Genomic DNA, 14,162 nt, shown 5'->3' on the forward strand with positions numbered 1-14,162 from the left:
AAACTAAGCAATAGGATTGAATACACTTAGATTAATAATCACATTTTGTATATGGCTGTGTGGCCTAATACATTGTACACACTTGCGGCCTTGTGCCCTTGATTGATTAAAAGCCGTTTGGCTAAATGCATATCGATATGGCCGTGTGGCCTAGTATCCGGATGGTTATATAAACCGGATTGCATCATGATCTGATCCTTAAGATCGTTGTATCAAATAATGGCCGTGAAGTCTAAGCAACACAAAACATGACCGTGTGGTCCAAGTATCATAGAGAGACTTATGAAATCATATGCACTGATTATTTAATTGGTTGCAAGAATTCTAAATCATAAATTGATAATATGATTTCAGATGCCGAGATTTGAACCCATGGATTATGCCATTATAAATCTCTCTGGAGATAATTATCTAGAATGAGCAATGAACACTTCAGTTACCCTGAAATGAAGAGGACTCTGAAGGAGTATCATTCAGGGTGATTATGCAACTAGAAGTGAAGAGTTAAGAGCCATTACAATAATGTGCCATCATCTCACTGAGGAACTGAGAAATCAGTATCTACATATTGAGAATCCTCGTGACCTTTGGACAGAATTAAAGTCCGGATACACTATAATGTTATTACCAAAGGTCAAACATGAATGGATGAGTCTCAGATTTCAAGACTTTGAGACAGTGGCCGAGTTTCACTTTGCCTTGTCCAGGGTCGTGTACCAACTGATATTATGTGGAGAAGAGGTAACATATAATGATTGTCTATTCAAGACATACTCCACATTCCATCCGGAAGATTTGTTGTCAAAACATATCTACATAGAAAGAGGTTCTACCACTTACAATGACCTGATCTCTTGCCTAACGGTGATTGAGAATGACAAGGTACTAAAGAGGAGCAGTGAGATGAGATACCCTGATACAAATAAGACTGATATGGATCAGGATGAATCCAAGGGAGTCGTGTCCAACATAACTCAAGGAGTGTCCGGCATGTCTATTGACTAAGAGGGATCTCGACATTTTATTTTAAAGTCCTTGATTTGTGATTTGCTTTAACCCAATTGTCATTCACGATTTTACATATACAATGGAATTGGTTTTGAATTCATTATCTTGCCTGATCTTACTTGAACATATGAATGATTCTATTTTTGCCTAAAGAGCATAATACCAAGTAAGAAATCATGAAAGGGGTATAGTAAGCATAGTAAAGAAACTATGGCTAATGCATCGCCTATAAGGCATTATACACACCCAATAATATGTGACTCATTGAGTTATGATAATATGGTTTCCAAGTAGAAACAATGGGTAAGGAAAGAAACAAATTCCTTTAGATTTTAATAAGAAAAACGCCTAAAACATTGAAAGAAAGTGGTCGAGACTATACCTATGATCTCTACTGATCAAAACTATGCTACAGATCAGTATGATAAAGAGACAAGAGATGTGGTAACCATATTGAGATACACCACGAAATTTTACACTATATGGCATGATAGGATTAGCCATCCTAAAGTCTAAACTTGATGCAAAGATTGAAAAGGCACAGAGTTATCCCGTAAAAGATCTCACGTTGTGAAACATGTACACAAAGAGAAACTCATTAGGCTTAATTGTCCCAAGCACCACGACCTTACCGAAGAGACCATGTTATGGTCGGCTGCAGAGACCATCACCTATACAAGGACATCACCTATACACGGCTTGGCCACGACTTGTATACGCATAGTGCGGGCTTGGCCGCACATAAGCCATTACCTATAAAAGGTTCGGCCATGTAAGCCATTATCTATAAGACTAAGATTCTAAAGTATATAAGCTTGGAGACATTATGTTTTACATGTATAGAATGATAATATGCATCAGGCCATATAAGTGAGCATAGATATTCCCATCTCAGATTGAATACGGGTCATAAAACCAGACATACACCATCTTAAGAGATTTTGAATAAACCACCACATACATACATGTGCCGTCTAAGATGGAACCTCAGAAGAGGATTGGGAATATACAAGAATAAGATCTTCTCCACGAAATAAAAAGGACCGAGAGCCAAAACATGGGTGATCAAAAATAGTGGCCAGGTACGGATTGCATGATCAAATGAATCCGAATATTAAAGGAGAAAGATTATAAGCTGGATAAAGAATGTTAAAAGTACGAATGGTTTTTACCATCATTGTCTTGACAAAGATCCTCGGACTAGAGATTATGATTTAAGACGTCCAAAGAAAGATTATATAAAGCTAGCTAATTGAGAAGCTAATCGAAATGCCAGACACTGACCCGAGAAATGACTAACCAGCTTAGCACCAAATGAATGTCCTAGAAGAGACATAATCAAGTTTCTATAGAGTCTATACAAGATAGACCAAGTGTTCCATAAGATTAAGGAATCTCGGATAGAAAAAGAATGGTGCATAGAATACAGATCCGAGATTATAAGAGAAACCATACCAGACATTGAGAAAAGACTGCGCAGCTACACAGTCTAAGGTACCAAACCATGTAGCTTGGGACGCCAAGCTACTAGGTAACAAAGGTCCTGGATAATGAAATCTCAAAGTGATCAGATCATGTCTGGAACATAGTGGAACCACATATGAAGGTGTCGACACACACATGAATGTTATATAAAAGATACATAAAGTTATAGCACTTGAACATAAAGAGATAAGCGAGGATCATGAACCCACGAAAGAGTACTCATACAATCATAAATGATCATAGAGATTAGAAAAGATAAAACGTGGAGGTTCAAACTATCTAAAAGAGAGATGGGCGTATTGGCCATATACAAACACAGAAACGCCATCTGATAAACCAGTGAAATAGATGGATCTTGTGAGATAAAGAAACCGTGAGAGAAGGCACATGATCACGAGGTCTAAGAGTGTTCATGTCTTCCTACTTAACAGCATTAGATTATAGCTTGTTACACAAGGTACTCACAGAGATCAGAGGAACAGATTATAAGGAGATAAACTCCTATGTGGTGGATGCTGCTACAGATTTTTGAAATTGAAAATGGTCTGGTCATAAGAAAGAAATTAGATACAAATGATGTAGTAAGCAGCATATGGATCACTGGATAAGATGAAAGAACAGCTTCGTTCCTAAGCTGATTAATGGACTGAAACATAAAGCAGCTGCATATAGTATGTAAAAGAAATTGATCACGCATGATCATTGATCTTGGAGTTGTATAAAAGACAATCCAATACAGTCCATATATTTAAAATTCCTTGTGATTATACTAAACCTAAAAGAGGTTAGTAGACTGATACAGAACGTATCTGTAGGCGTCCGGTCCTTCGACTAAAGACGTCCAACCCTTAAGCTAAAAGGCATCCGGCTTTCAGATAAAGGCGTCCGGCCCCTTCTGCTAAAAGGCGTCCGGCTCTTACCCTTTGATCACGGGCTAGTAGAAAAGATCAACCATCAGGTTGCAATCCGACAATCAGATCCCTTAAGGATCCGGCATAGCAGAACTGTCTGCTGCTGTATAAACTCCACAAAGTTTTGTCGTAAGGATAAGAAGAGATGTTTAATCTATCCTTACCTGTCGGATATAAAGTATTGTAGTCCATAAGCTCATGAAAGCCGAAGTCCATGACCTAATAATGTATACTTAGCGTGTGATATGATCTACGGCAACTGAGGTCATGAGATGCCATCATCATCATTAATATAGGAATGAAAAGAATAATGAATACGGCATTAGCTAAGGCAAAGAAATCGATGTCCACATACATGAGAGTGTTCGGCCACAGAGCCATAATAAGAGATTATAAAAACTCAAAGCAATGATCATTGATCTTGAACACTCATGAGACAAGTAGTGGACATGTATAGACGAGGTCTATGACCCAGACATGGATCGGCCAGAGCGAGACATAGGTTCATGATAACCATGTTTAGTACATTGTCCATGAGTACTTGGTTTATCCGACCAAAGTAAAGAGTTAACAGTAGACGATCACGTCTAGACTATGGACACATGCAAACACGATTTGCAAAGGCCCAATAGTGATCCCCGAGAACAATATGGTTCACATTGTTTAGCACACATGCTTTACCGGGACACTTAATGTCAAAAGACATGAGAGACGACCTGAGAGGTCGAAATGGTCTAGATACGGCTTAGTAATGAACTTGGCCGATTACTCCCTTCCTACATATACAGAAAAGATCACGCACCAGATGCGTAGAATGTAGAAACCTACACTGAGGTTCACATCAGGGGGAGTAGTGCATGTTGTACTCTTTTTCCTTCATCATGGTTTTGTCCCACTGGGTTTTCCTGATAAGGTTTTAATGAGGCAACATGAAGCGTACTACAGATCATGTATGGTTATGGCATCCAAGGGGGAGTGTTATAAATCATGGAGTGGATTGCCATTAACCAGGCCCGGTCCAAGACCGGCCCAATACCTAGAAGATGGAGAGATGGCCGAAGTCCTAGAGAGAGGAGAGAGAGAGAGCCGACTTCAGAAGAGAGAGAGGCGGCCACAAAGCTTGGAGAAAAGAAAACTCTTTCATTTTTCTAGTAGATGTAATCTTTCAATTATTATGTATTAGTAGTTTTCCTAATCCTAGTGAGTTTAGGTTTTGGATACTTTCCATTTATCTTCATCTTGTAATCCTTATATAAAGGAACCCTCTTGATCATTAATAAGAACACAGAAATATTCAGTCTCTAAACTCTCTAATTTACAACAATAGATATAATTTAATGTTGTAATACTATACTTCCATATGTTAAATATTTGTCGATGATGTTAACTTATAAAATTATAAAGATATTTTTAAATAACAAAAATCATATTATCTAACAATATTGTTATAATCTTTACTACCTTAAACCAATGAAAACAAATTTTAAACTATATAGTTTATTTTAAAAATTAAAAAAAAAAACTAAATGTTAAATTATTTACTCGATGATATAAATCTATGAAGCGAAAAGTTTAATTTTTTAAAAACTTTCTAAATTTGTGAAATGTTACAATATCTTTGAATATGACAATAAAACAATATTTTACTAATCTTTATATATATAGTTACGATTTTAATAATGAAATAATAATCCGAAAATATGTATATATAGAAGAAGATACAAATACATGTGAAAGTTTAAAACAATCTATTCAATGAAAAAAATATACCGTAAATTTATTATGTTTTAAAAATTATAGACACATATATTATAATATATACTAATTTAGAATTGAAAACAAAATATTTATATAAAAACAAATGAAAACAAAAATTTGGTTGCGTGGATCGAGATCTAGCATTTATTTAAAATGGATTAATTTAATATTACTATTATATGTGTAGATATATATTAATTATGTGCCCCCGAAAAAAAATTGGTCTGGATCCCTACTGTTAGAGATGATTATCTTTTAATTATAACATAGTTTCTTCGATCTTTAGATCGATTTACTCTTCCGTTTGTCGATTTTCAGTGTCGTTTTGACGATTTTGTTGTAGTTTCTGTTTAGCTTCTCTCTTCCTGTTAATTTTCTGATGTGTTTGGATCTCGAAGGTTCTCTGTTTCTCTTTGTTAGTTATGCTCAGTTTTTGTATCTGGAAAAGAATCAATTAATTTCGCGTTTTAGAAAATCAGGTGTGGTCTCTTTAAAGATGAAAATTTGAGAACGATAGTGAAGTGGTGGTGAGTCCGTTCAGGTTCAGATTAGTCGGAGTCTTCATAAAGATGGTGTTCCGGTAAGAGACTGGATCTGTCTCCCTAGAAGTTTTTCTCTAAAATTCACCTCTGACGGTTTGATGGAGAACTTTTACGGTCGATAGTGACCAAAGGAAGAAAGAACATTACAAACAGAATGGAGGTAAAGTACGGCGGATTTCGGTCCGTCATGTCACCGGCTGTGGGGGGTGCCAGAGTGGTATGGCGACTTCTCACTAGAAAACAAAGATCGATGCCATGTTTGTTATATACGTGCCTACCATGCAAATTAGGTTTTATTTTACTTTAGTTGGGTATTTGGACTCCAATTGGGCTTTAATGTTTGCAATGCATGGGTATGAATTTGTTTGTAAGTTAGACCTTTAGCCTTTTAATGAAGAAAGTTGACAAAGAAAAAGAAAAAAAAAAGTAACAGTGACTGTTCATTTCTTGGGCCACAATGAGCCATTAGCCCAAACATAATTTGAAGAATTAGATGCATGAAAATAATATTCAATTCAAAATTTGGAAGAAGAAAAAAACAGTTAAAATATTGTTGGCACACACTGATCACTCTAACAATATATCAGTAGACGAGCGAGCGCACAAACGAAACTGAAATTCAAAATTCAAATCTAATTGAAATCCACAGGAGAGAGAGCAAACATCGCTCACTCTTAACGATTTCTTCCCATCGTCTCTCTTCACTTCTCTCTCTCACGTCTTTCGTCTGCAATGTCTTCCACCAGAAAGAGCACCAAGAGATCACGCCCAGAGCCGCCGCCGCTTCAATCGCTCAAGAAGCAAGCACCGAACGCAAAGATCAGCGACGATTTGGATCTCGATGTTTCCAGGTCCGTTTCCTTCTTCGTTTCTTCTGATATTAACCTAGATTGTAACTCTCTGTTGATTTCCGTGTGGATCGAGCAGCGATCTCAAAGGAATCATGTCGGCGTTGCAGCAAATCAGAGAGAAAGCGCACGAGGATGGCCGTAAGAAGAAGGAAGAGAGCATCTCCAGGTGATTCATCTCTCTCTTTCACTTCTTAGTTTCTCTCCGCTTTAGTTTGATCATCGAATACATAGAAGATTCAGAGCTCGATTATCTCCATAATCATTGTTGCTAGCTACGATCGTTTCTTATGCTTGTTATCGATCTTGGTGCATTATATAGGCTGATGATCCGTAGGTGTTCGATCGTTTGTTCTAGAGTTTGATATCGATTGATCTATTGTACAAGTGGTTGTGATATGCTCGCGGATCTCATAAACTTGAACGCAAGTGTTTGATTGGTATCGTTTCCTTTGTTTCCAGAATTTTGGAATCGTTTGCTTTCACATATAGAGAACGTTTGTATCTCTGGTTGATTCCTATCATTGATTTGGTATCTTGTAGTATGATTTTTGTCAAATATTGTTTCAGAACGGCAAAATCACAGTGAGAATTCATGATTTTGATCAGCAGAATCAGTTTTTCTCCATGGTTCTAATGCTTTTTAAGTGTCGTTAGCTTTGATTGCTGAATCTTGCTTTGATCTGTGTGCCTCTTTCTGTCAGTGTGTCTACTGAGGTAAAGTCAAAGATCGATGAGCTGAAGTCAAAGCTTGAGAAAGAAAGGTAAGTCTACGTTGCTGAGGATGGATATCTGATCTTATGTGCTTTGTGTATGTTTTGTTTACAAGATAAGAAACGAAAGCGTGCTGATGAGTTCTATCCATGACTGCAGACAAAACTTTGCTAAAGCACTTACAAAGAGTTCAAAGGAGGTTTGAATAACAAAGAACTAAAGATGATGCCTAACATTTTTTTGTCATTAGAAACGTACAAGGAACTGACCTCTGATTCATATTTTGCAGTGTGAGAGTCTCTTGAAGGATGAAGCAGCCAAATTTGAGGAGCTTCATCACAAGTTCATGAAGGAAAAATCTGATCATCTACAGGGTCTGAAAGGTTTGTATTCCATCTTCCTCTGGTATTGTTATCTCTGACTCTCAACCTCAGTTAGTGTTTGGTGTCAAAAGTCTATACCACAAAGTTTTATTTCGTTAGCTAAAGTGGGATATTCATATTACTGAAATAGAATGTGTTTCTGCTTGCCAGACATTGTTTCCAAGTTTGAGGAGGACAAGGAGAGGCTCTATATGCGATATGAGCAACAAAGTAAGCCAATACCCTTATAATGAAACCACTGTTATAAGACGGCAACACCTTTACTCACTTACACATGTGAAATAACGTATAGGGAAGAAGGACAAGACAATGATATCAGACCAGGAGAAGTTCTGCGCGGAAAAGCTTGCTCAATTGGAAGAGTCGCTCAAGACAAAGAAACGGGTAAATAAATAGCCTTACATTATAGTTGTTATTATCTCTACCACATAATGGATCGTTTATTACTTTGTTATATGATGAACCGTTTATTACTTGGGATGAACCGTTTATTACTTGGGATGTAGGGTGACAAAACGTTCAGCATACTGAGGAAAACTCTCGGCTCTTTTCTGGAGAATGAAGCTTCTGATGAGGAGTTCCCACCTGATGAGTGAATCATCTACGTCTCTTCACTTGACGCTGCAAGAAAGTTAAAAACCCTTTGACTTTGATCCAGCCGGACCTTTCTTTATATATTTTCAGGTATTGGCCTTGCCAATTACAGCACAGAACACTACTCTGAAGAGTAGTATTTCAAAGCTTTCAATATTATGACCATGAACCTTATTGTCTTCTATTCTATGTTATAGTTTCAAATGAAAGATTAATTACACTAGTATCCACCACCAGTTATTGATTTCAAACTAGTATCAGGGTATTTTAATTGTGGGGGTGTGATTGGTAACAATGGAAAAACTAGTATCAGGGTATCACTTATCAAACACTAGCCATCTTCCACATTTGATATGTGTGACATATAGCGTATCTTTAAGCCAAGTCGCGGAGCTTTCTTACAACCTTCAGAGTCTTCACTTGATTGTTCTGGTTGCTCTGAAACTAAGAATGCCGCCCAAGGGTACTATTGCCCTCAGTGCAAGTTCTATGTCCACAAGGAATGCACAGAGTCCCCTTCAGATAATCCACGTTTCTCCTCTCCCACATCCTCTCAAGCTCCTTAGGTGCTGACCACTTCGTTGTAGTGATGGAAGTTGTTGCTTGTGTGGAGAAACTCTTCAGCTTTTGGTTTATAGTTGTTCCAACCACTTGTAACTTTAGTTTAGACACGGCCTGCGCCAAAAAAAGCAAGAGATTTCAAGCATTGACTACCCAAGAGCCCATGAGCATAGGCTTCACCTCTTGGCCAAACGTGTCTCCTTTCCTTGCTCTTGTGGTAAAGACGTCCATGGAGTTCCTAACTTGTGTCCTCAATGCAATTTCACGATCCATTGAGACTGCGTTTTCTTTAATTGCCTTCTATGTTACTGTTTCAAATGATTTGTTTAATTTAAATACATTATAGCAGGATGCAATTGTCGCCTTTTTTTTCTCATCGGCAACATTTGTTATATATGTTGCGGAGACGCATTATGCATCATATATATCTCAGACACATCTCAGAAACATATCTGGTTCCTGTAGTGAACTTTTAACTAAGAAGAAATGATTGATATTTCAAAATAAACACATTATCTCATGAATTACAGCACGCCTCTTGATTTTACAAGAATCTCTTCTCAACATTGGAAAAAGCAAAGAGGGTGAAAATGTTACAAAAGTAGAGAAGATTGAGTTTCCTTCACTTCCAGAGCTCTTCCATGGGGATTCCACGCTCGAGAGCAACGTCCTTGAACTGTCTCATCTGTTGAACTGCTGCAAGAGTCGCTCTCGCGTTGTTGAGTGCATTGTTGCTTCCCAGCTGTTTCCCCAATGCGTTCTCAACTCCTGCCATCTCTAGCACGATCCTAACAGCTCCTCCAGCAATCACACCCGTACCCGGTGAAGCTGGTCTAAGCATCACCTTCGCTGCTCCGTAATCTCCCTCCGATCTATATAACCAAACAACCACATAGCTTAAAACCAATCAAACCTTCAATAACATAACCATAACATACAAGAACCCAACACAGAGACATACACAATGCTACACACTAAATCTACTTCATTGCTTGTTATGACATTACCATCAACCAAATCCAATTATTCTAAAGCATAAGAACACAACAACAAACACTAAAAAAAGATCAAAACTTTATTACCTGTGGGGGAACGTAAGGTACTTAGTCATAGGCACTTGAACAATATTCCTCCTCGCATCAATAGCACTCTTCTGAACAGCCGCGACAACCTCCTTAGCCTTAGCACAACCAACTCCGACATTCCCTTGCTTATCTCCGACAACAACAATCGCCCTAAACTTCAACTGCTTCCCTCCTTTCACAACCTTAGTCACCCTCCTCACCTGCACAACCCTCTCCTCGAACCCATCCCTAATCTTCTCCTTCTTCGGCTTCTGCCCGCCGATCCCTCCTCCGCCTTTCTTCATCTTCGAGTCCATCACGTTAACGTCCTTCCCGAGCATGCTCTCCCCGCTGTACGCGGGCCCGTAGAGCTCCTCGTAGGCCGTGGCGATCTCGGCCTCCGTCTCGTCGGCGCCTTCGTCGAAGTACGGCGCGGGGACGAAGCCCTCGGGAGGGGAAGGCGGGTCGAAGACGGCGTTGGCGGTTATCTCGGGGTTTTGGTCCTCGAAGAAGATGGTCTCGGATTGGTCTGAGGAGGAGGTGGCTTTGAGGGTGGTGAGGGTTGTGTGTCGTTTGAGGAAGGAGAAGGAGATGGTGGGTCTCGAGGAGGTGATGCGAGAGGTTGGGGTGTGGAGGGAGAGAGAGGAAAGAGAGGAGAGAGCTGATGTTGTCGCCATTGGAATGAGGGATGAGGGAAGTAGAGACTGAAGAAGAGAGGCTTATCCGCAGCAGTAGAAGAAGAAGATTGAAGAGAACTGTTTTAATTATATCTTTGTTTTCTTACAAATTAGCCCCAATAGTTTAACAAAATAACTTTTGACCCCTTGTTAAGTAACTTTGGGTCTTTTGTTCGAAATGGGCTACAAGGAGACAGCCTTTGTTTGTTTTTACTGTTGGCCCATTAAAGGTTTATGCAAAGTTGCAAAACCAATTCGATCTCTAAGACTAATGATTAAAAATGATTTAGGATAAGGTTCAGGTTCAGGTTCAGGTTCAGGTTCAGGTTCAGGGATGCATACTTGGATCACTAACATTTATAACACAAATGATCAATAAGGAAATTCTGTATTATCTACAAGCTGTAGACTACAACCCCCATCTAATATACATACTGTATACAAATATTTTATTTTATTTTATTTTTGGCCTATTAAAGGTTCATGCAAAGTTTTTTTTTTTTTTTAATTCAAAAAATTATGAGCCTAAGAACACCATTATAGCTAAAACTGGTTTGAGTTTCTTAAATTTTTTTATTTTTTTTGTCTGATTTAAAAAAAAAAAAGGAATCAATCGCGGACCGCCACGTGTCAGTGATGTCCGCAAACAGTACAAGAAACAAACCAAAAGCGACTCTTATCTCGCGACTTCTGCAACCGGTTTTAATAAAATCTGCAGAATCCACTCCTTAAAAACCTTATTAATATACGGCGATAATCATGGCATAAGTCCATAAACCCCTTGGACCATGGACAAGAGCTGGTTGTTTAATCCTCTTCCCGCAACTGTTGAGATTCGAATTTAGCATCTCTACCCTTTGGAAAGAAGGTTTACCAATAAGTTCATGCAAAGTTGTAAAACCTAATTGGATCTCTAAGACTAATGATTTAGGAGGTTCATGTTAAGCTTAAGGTTAAGGATCATACTTGGATCACTAACATTTATAACACAAAAGATCAATAAGGAGGATCTGTATTATCTGCAAGTTGAAGACTACAACCCCCATTTATTGTATACTGTATACAAATATTTTCAAAACTGTATGTTAGTTATATATATAGATTGATGTACTCTTTTTGTATAGATATTTCGAGATAAACTATTAAGCAAAAAATGGAAAATGATTCGTTATTTCTAGAAAATTTAGTTCACACGGCTTCAAAAAAGTTATCTCAGTGTTCCTTTTAGATTTTTAAAAACATGAATTTATAGTATTCACCTATTCATAATTGTTATATTTCAAAGACAGCACATGTTCTTTTTTTTTGACTAATTTTTTACAGCACATGTTCTTAACACAATACAAATATTTTTTTTGTAATTTTATAATGCCGTCCTCTTGATATATAAGTTTCAACACATTTGATCATGTTTCTTGATCATCTTAAGCCATCTAAGAATAGAGTGATTAGGTCACGTTGCCATGTAACCAAGCTTTGGAAAGATGTTTTTGTGTGTTAAATTAAAAAGGATGTTTTTGTAGGATCGATTTTAACCTTTCTAAATCACTTTGATAAACAGTAAAATTGAAATAAATATTTAGTAATACGTGATTTAACCAAACTAAAATACATATGATGATGAAAAAAAACGTTCGTCTAAATTGAGCTGCTCACGTGAACCTCGCGTGAAAACAACGCGTCTCCAAAATTTCCTCTCAACCCTAACCTCGCGCCTCTTTTTTCCCTTGCTCCGATCGCCTCTCTAGTGCCGCTCGGCGCTGTGAGAGGGCTCTTGACGATCCCGTCACATCTAAATCCATCTCCGGCGTGAAGATCTGTTGGTGACGTGACTTTGTTTTGGTTCGTCGTCTTCACAGATGGCTTGCTTTGACTTGTCGAAGCTGAGCGGGATTCGCGACGCGGTGCCTCTAGCGACTGTGCCGCCGCTTCATCCTCCTCAACACCAAAGCAAACGTTTCCTCTCCTGACGTCTGGCTCTTCTCGCTGGTGAAAGTTAATGTCGCTTTGGCATCTGCCTACAAAGGCTAATCGGGTACGCGTTGCCTAAGCTAGAGGTCTCGGGACCTCAGACTGGTTGCGATAGGGTCATATATGTTGCTCCGTCGAGTCAAGATTAGGTGGTTAGCTACTGAGTGATGCATTAATTTAGCTCCTCTCCCCTCCTTTGTTGTTGGTGTTGGCGTTGCTTTTTAGTCTGGATTGGAATTGCAGGTCTAAACGTGATGGGTTGTGGAGGCTCTTTGCTTTCTTGGAGCTCGGAGTAATATTTTGTGGTTGGAGGAGGTAGTACGACTCGGGAGGTGGTGATGCTGCCCCTTTCTCTATACCGACTTAGAGGGCGAGTGCGGTCGAGTTGGTTGAGCGCTATTAAGCATCTGTGGTGTGTGTTGTCCCGTCTGTTGCTGGAATCCGGGTTTAGTTCTTTCCCAGCCCGGACCTAGAGGACAGTCTTTGAGCGGGTCTGTTTCTGATCCTCGGAGAAAAGTAATTTGTGCAGGCAGTCATTGAATCCACTTCCCACTAGCATCGTGTTCTTCATGTTCTAGTTTCTTGGATCTCTCCTTTCATGTTTGTCTCAGCTAAATCTTCCGTCCGGTTACTACAAGTTTGTATCGATATTTGATGTCCTGTTCGCTCCAAAGCAGAACGGTTTCAAGTTCGATTGATTCTGCTTCCATGTTTTTACCTTTTTTTGCCGTGGAAGTATGTTTTTTAGAGGTCTTATAGTTTGTTTATCACATAGTAAGCTTCAACAATTCATTTCTGAAATGATATTTACCATTTGGAAAAGAAAATAAAAATTGAGCTGCAGACAGTTTTAAGCGATTCACCAATGACAAATTAGCACAAAAAGATAAATGAGTGTACTACAAAAGGCCCCACGTAGAATTCAGAATTAATGTTGCTCGTTGCTGTCACGTGGAAAAGTTAAGGTTCCTCTGCCACTTATCTTATGTATTGTCTACTTCAAAGTGAAAAAAGAAGCACATATTGTTTTTACAAACGTGACTACGTGAGTAACTACATTGTTCAATGTTATATGAACGTAGTTCTATATTCTGGTCTTCACTAATATAGACTTCAGCATTACCGTTGTCAACAAAAATGTACATATTAAACCAAAAAAAAATGTACCTACAATTTTGTAAACGTAAAAAAGGAAGTTCATGGTAATCATGATTAGTTTATCCTGTATAAGATGACTTTGATCATCTAATTATATTTAAAAATGAAAGAGACGACGTGTCCGGTCTTGAAGGGTTAGTTTCTATCTCGAACTTTTACTAGACAACATCATCCTTAGGTTATAAAGTATATTTATAAAAAAAAAAATAGAAGAGAAGGAGAACGAGATGCTGAACAAAAAGATGCCTATAAAAGTACAATAATTTGACCAGCAAATTATTTTCTTCATATGATCCATTATAAATTTATAAGAGTTTGTTTTCTCCTTTACCATTAAATCAAGAGGCTCCACATGCAAATTGTTGCTATTTCATAACCACTTCGGTTATCTTTATCTTTCATCATATCTAGATTTCTTTTAATAAAGAGATCTAATATATGGGATTATGTAAACTTAATGTGAAGTAATTTCAGACTTAACATTATCC

At 38.2% G+C, this 14,162-nt stretch overlaps 2 protein-coding genes across 2 annotated transcripts; one reads left to right on the top strand and one right to left on the bottom strand.

Moving 5' to 3' along the window:
* The first annotated feature begins 6,269 nt into the window (after window positions 1-6,269).
* On the top strand, window positions 6,270-8,466 carry BNAC04G44200D (repetitive organellar protein). Its single transcript, XM_013863807.3, has 8 exons — window positions 6,270-6,555; window positions 6,632-6,721; window positions 7,257-7,316; window positions 7,426-7,465; window positions 7,556-7,649; window positions 7,800-7,859; window positions 7,942-8,033; window positions 8,156-8,466. The coding sequence occupies exons 1-8, from the start codon at window positions 6,437-6,439 to the stop codon at window positions 8,243-8,245; spliced, it is 645 nt and encodes a 214-aa protein (XP_013719261.1). The 5' UTR covers window positions 6,270-6,436; the 3' UTR covers window positions 8,246-8,466.
* Window positions 8,467-9,281: 815 nt separating this feature from the next.
* LOC106423075 (30S ribosomal protein S5, chloroplastic) lies at window positions 9,282-10,642 on the bottom strand. Its single transcript, XM_013863859.3, has 2 exons — window positions 9,887-10,642; window positions 9,282-9,676 (listed from the first exon to the last, which is right to left on the bottom strand). The coding sequence occupies exons 1-2, from the start codon at window positions 10,543-10,545 to the stop codon at window positions 9,427-9,429; spliced, it is 909 nt and encodes a 302-aa protein (XP_013719313.1). The 5' UTR covers window positions 10,546-10,642; the 3' UTR covers window positions 9,282-9,426.
* Between the last annotated feature and the right edge of the window lie 3,520 nt (window positions 10,643-14,162).

The sequence above is a fragment of the Brassica napus genome, chromosome C4 (assembly GCF_020379485.1).
Source record: "Brassica napus cultivar Da-Ae chromosome C4, Da-Ae, whole genome shotgun sequence".
Taxonomy (NCBI): Eukaryota; Viridiplantae; Streptophyta; class Magnoliopsida; order Brassicales; family Brassicaceae; genus Brassica; species Brassica napus.

What these genes read in the sequence shown, in the direction of transcription:
- BNAC04G44200D (XM_013863807.3), top strand. Translation starts at nt 6,437, where the DNA reads ATGTCTTCCACCAGAAAGAGCACCAAGAGATCACGCCCAGAGCCGCCG. An exon ending in TTGGATCTCGATGTTTCCAG is followed by an intron (nt 6,556 to 6,631) that starts GTCCGTTTCCTT and finishes TGGATCGAGCAG; the next exon opens with CGATCTCAAAGGAATCATGT. An exon ending in CGCTCAAGACAAAGAAACGG is followed by an intron (nt 8,034 to 8,155) that starts GTAAATAAATAG and finishes CTTGGGATGTAG; the next exon opens with GGTGACAAAACGTTCAGCAT.
- LOC106423075 (XM_013863859.3), bottom strand. Translation starts at nt 10,545, where the DNA reads ATGGCGACAACATCAGCTCTCTCCTCTCTTTCCTCTCTCTCCCTCCAC. An exon ending in TACCTTACGTTCCCCCACAG is followed by an intron (nt 9,677 to 9,886) that starts GTAATAAAGTTT and finishes TTGGTTATATAG; the next exon opens with ATCGGAGGGAGATTACGGAG.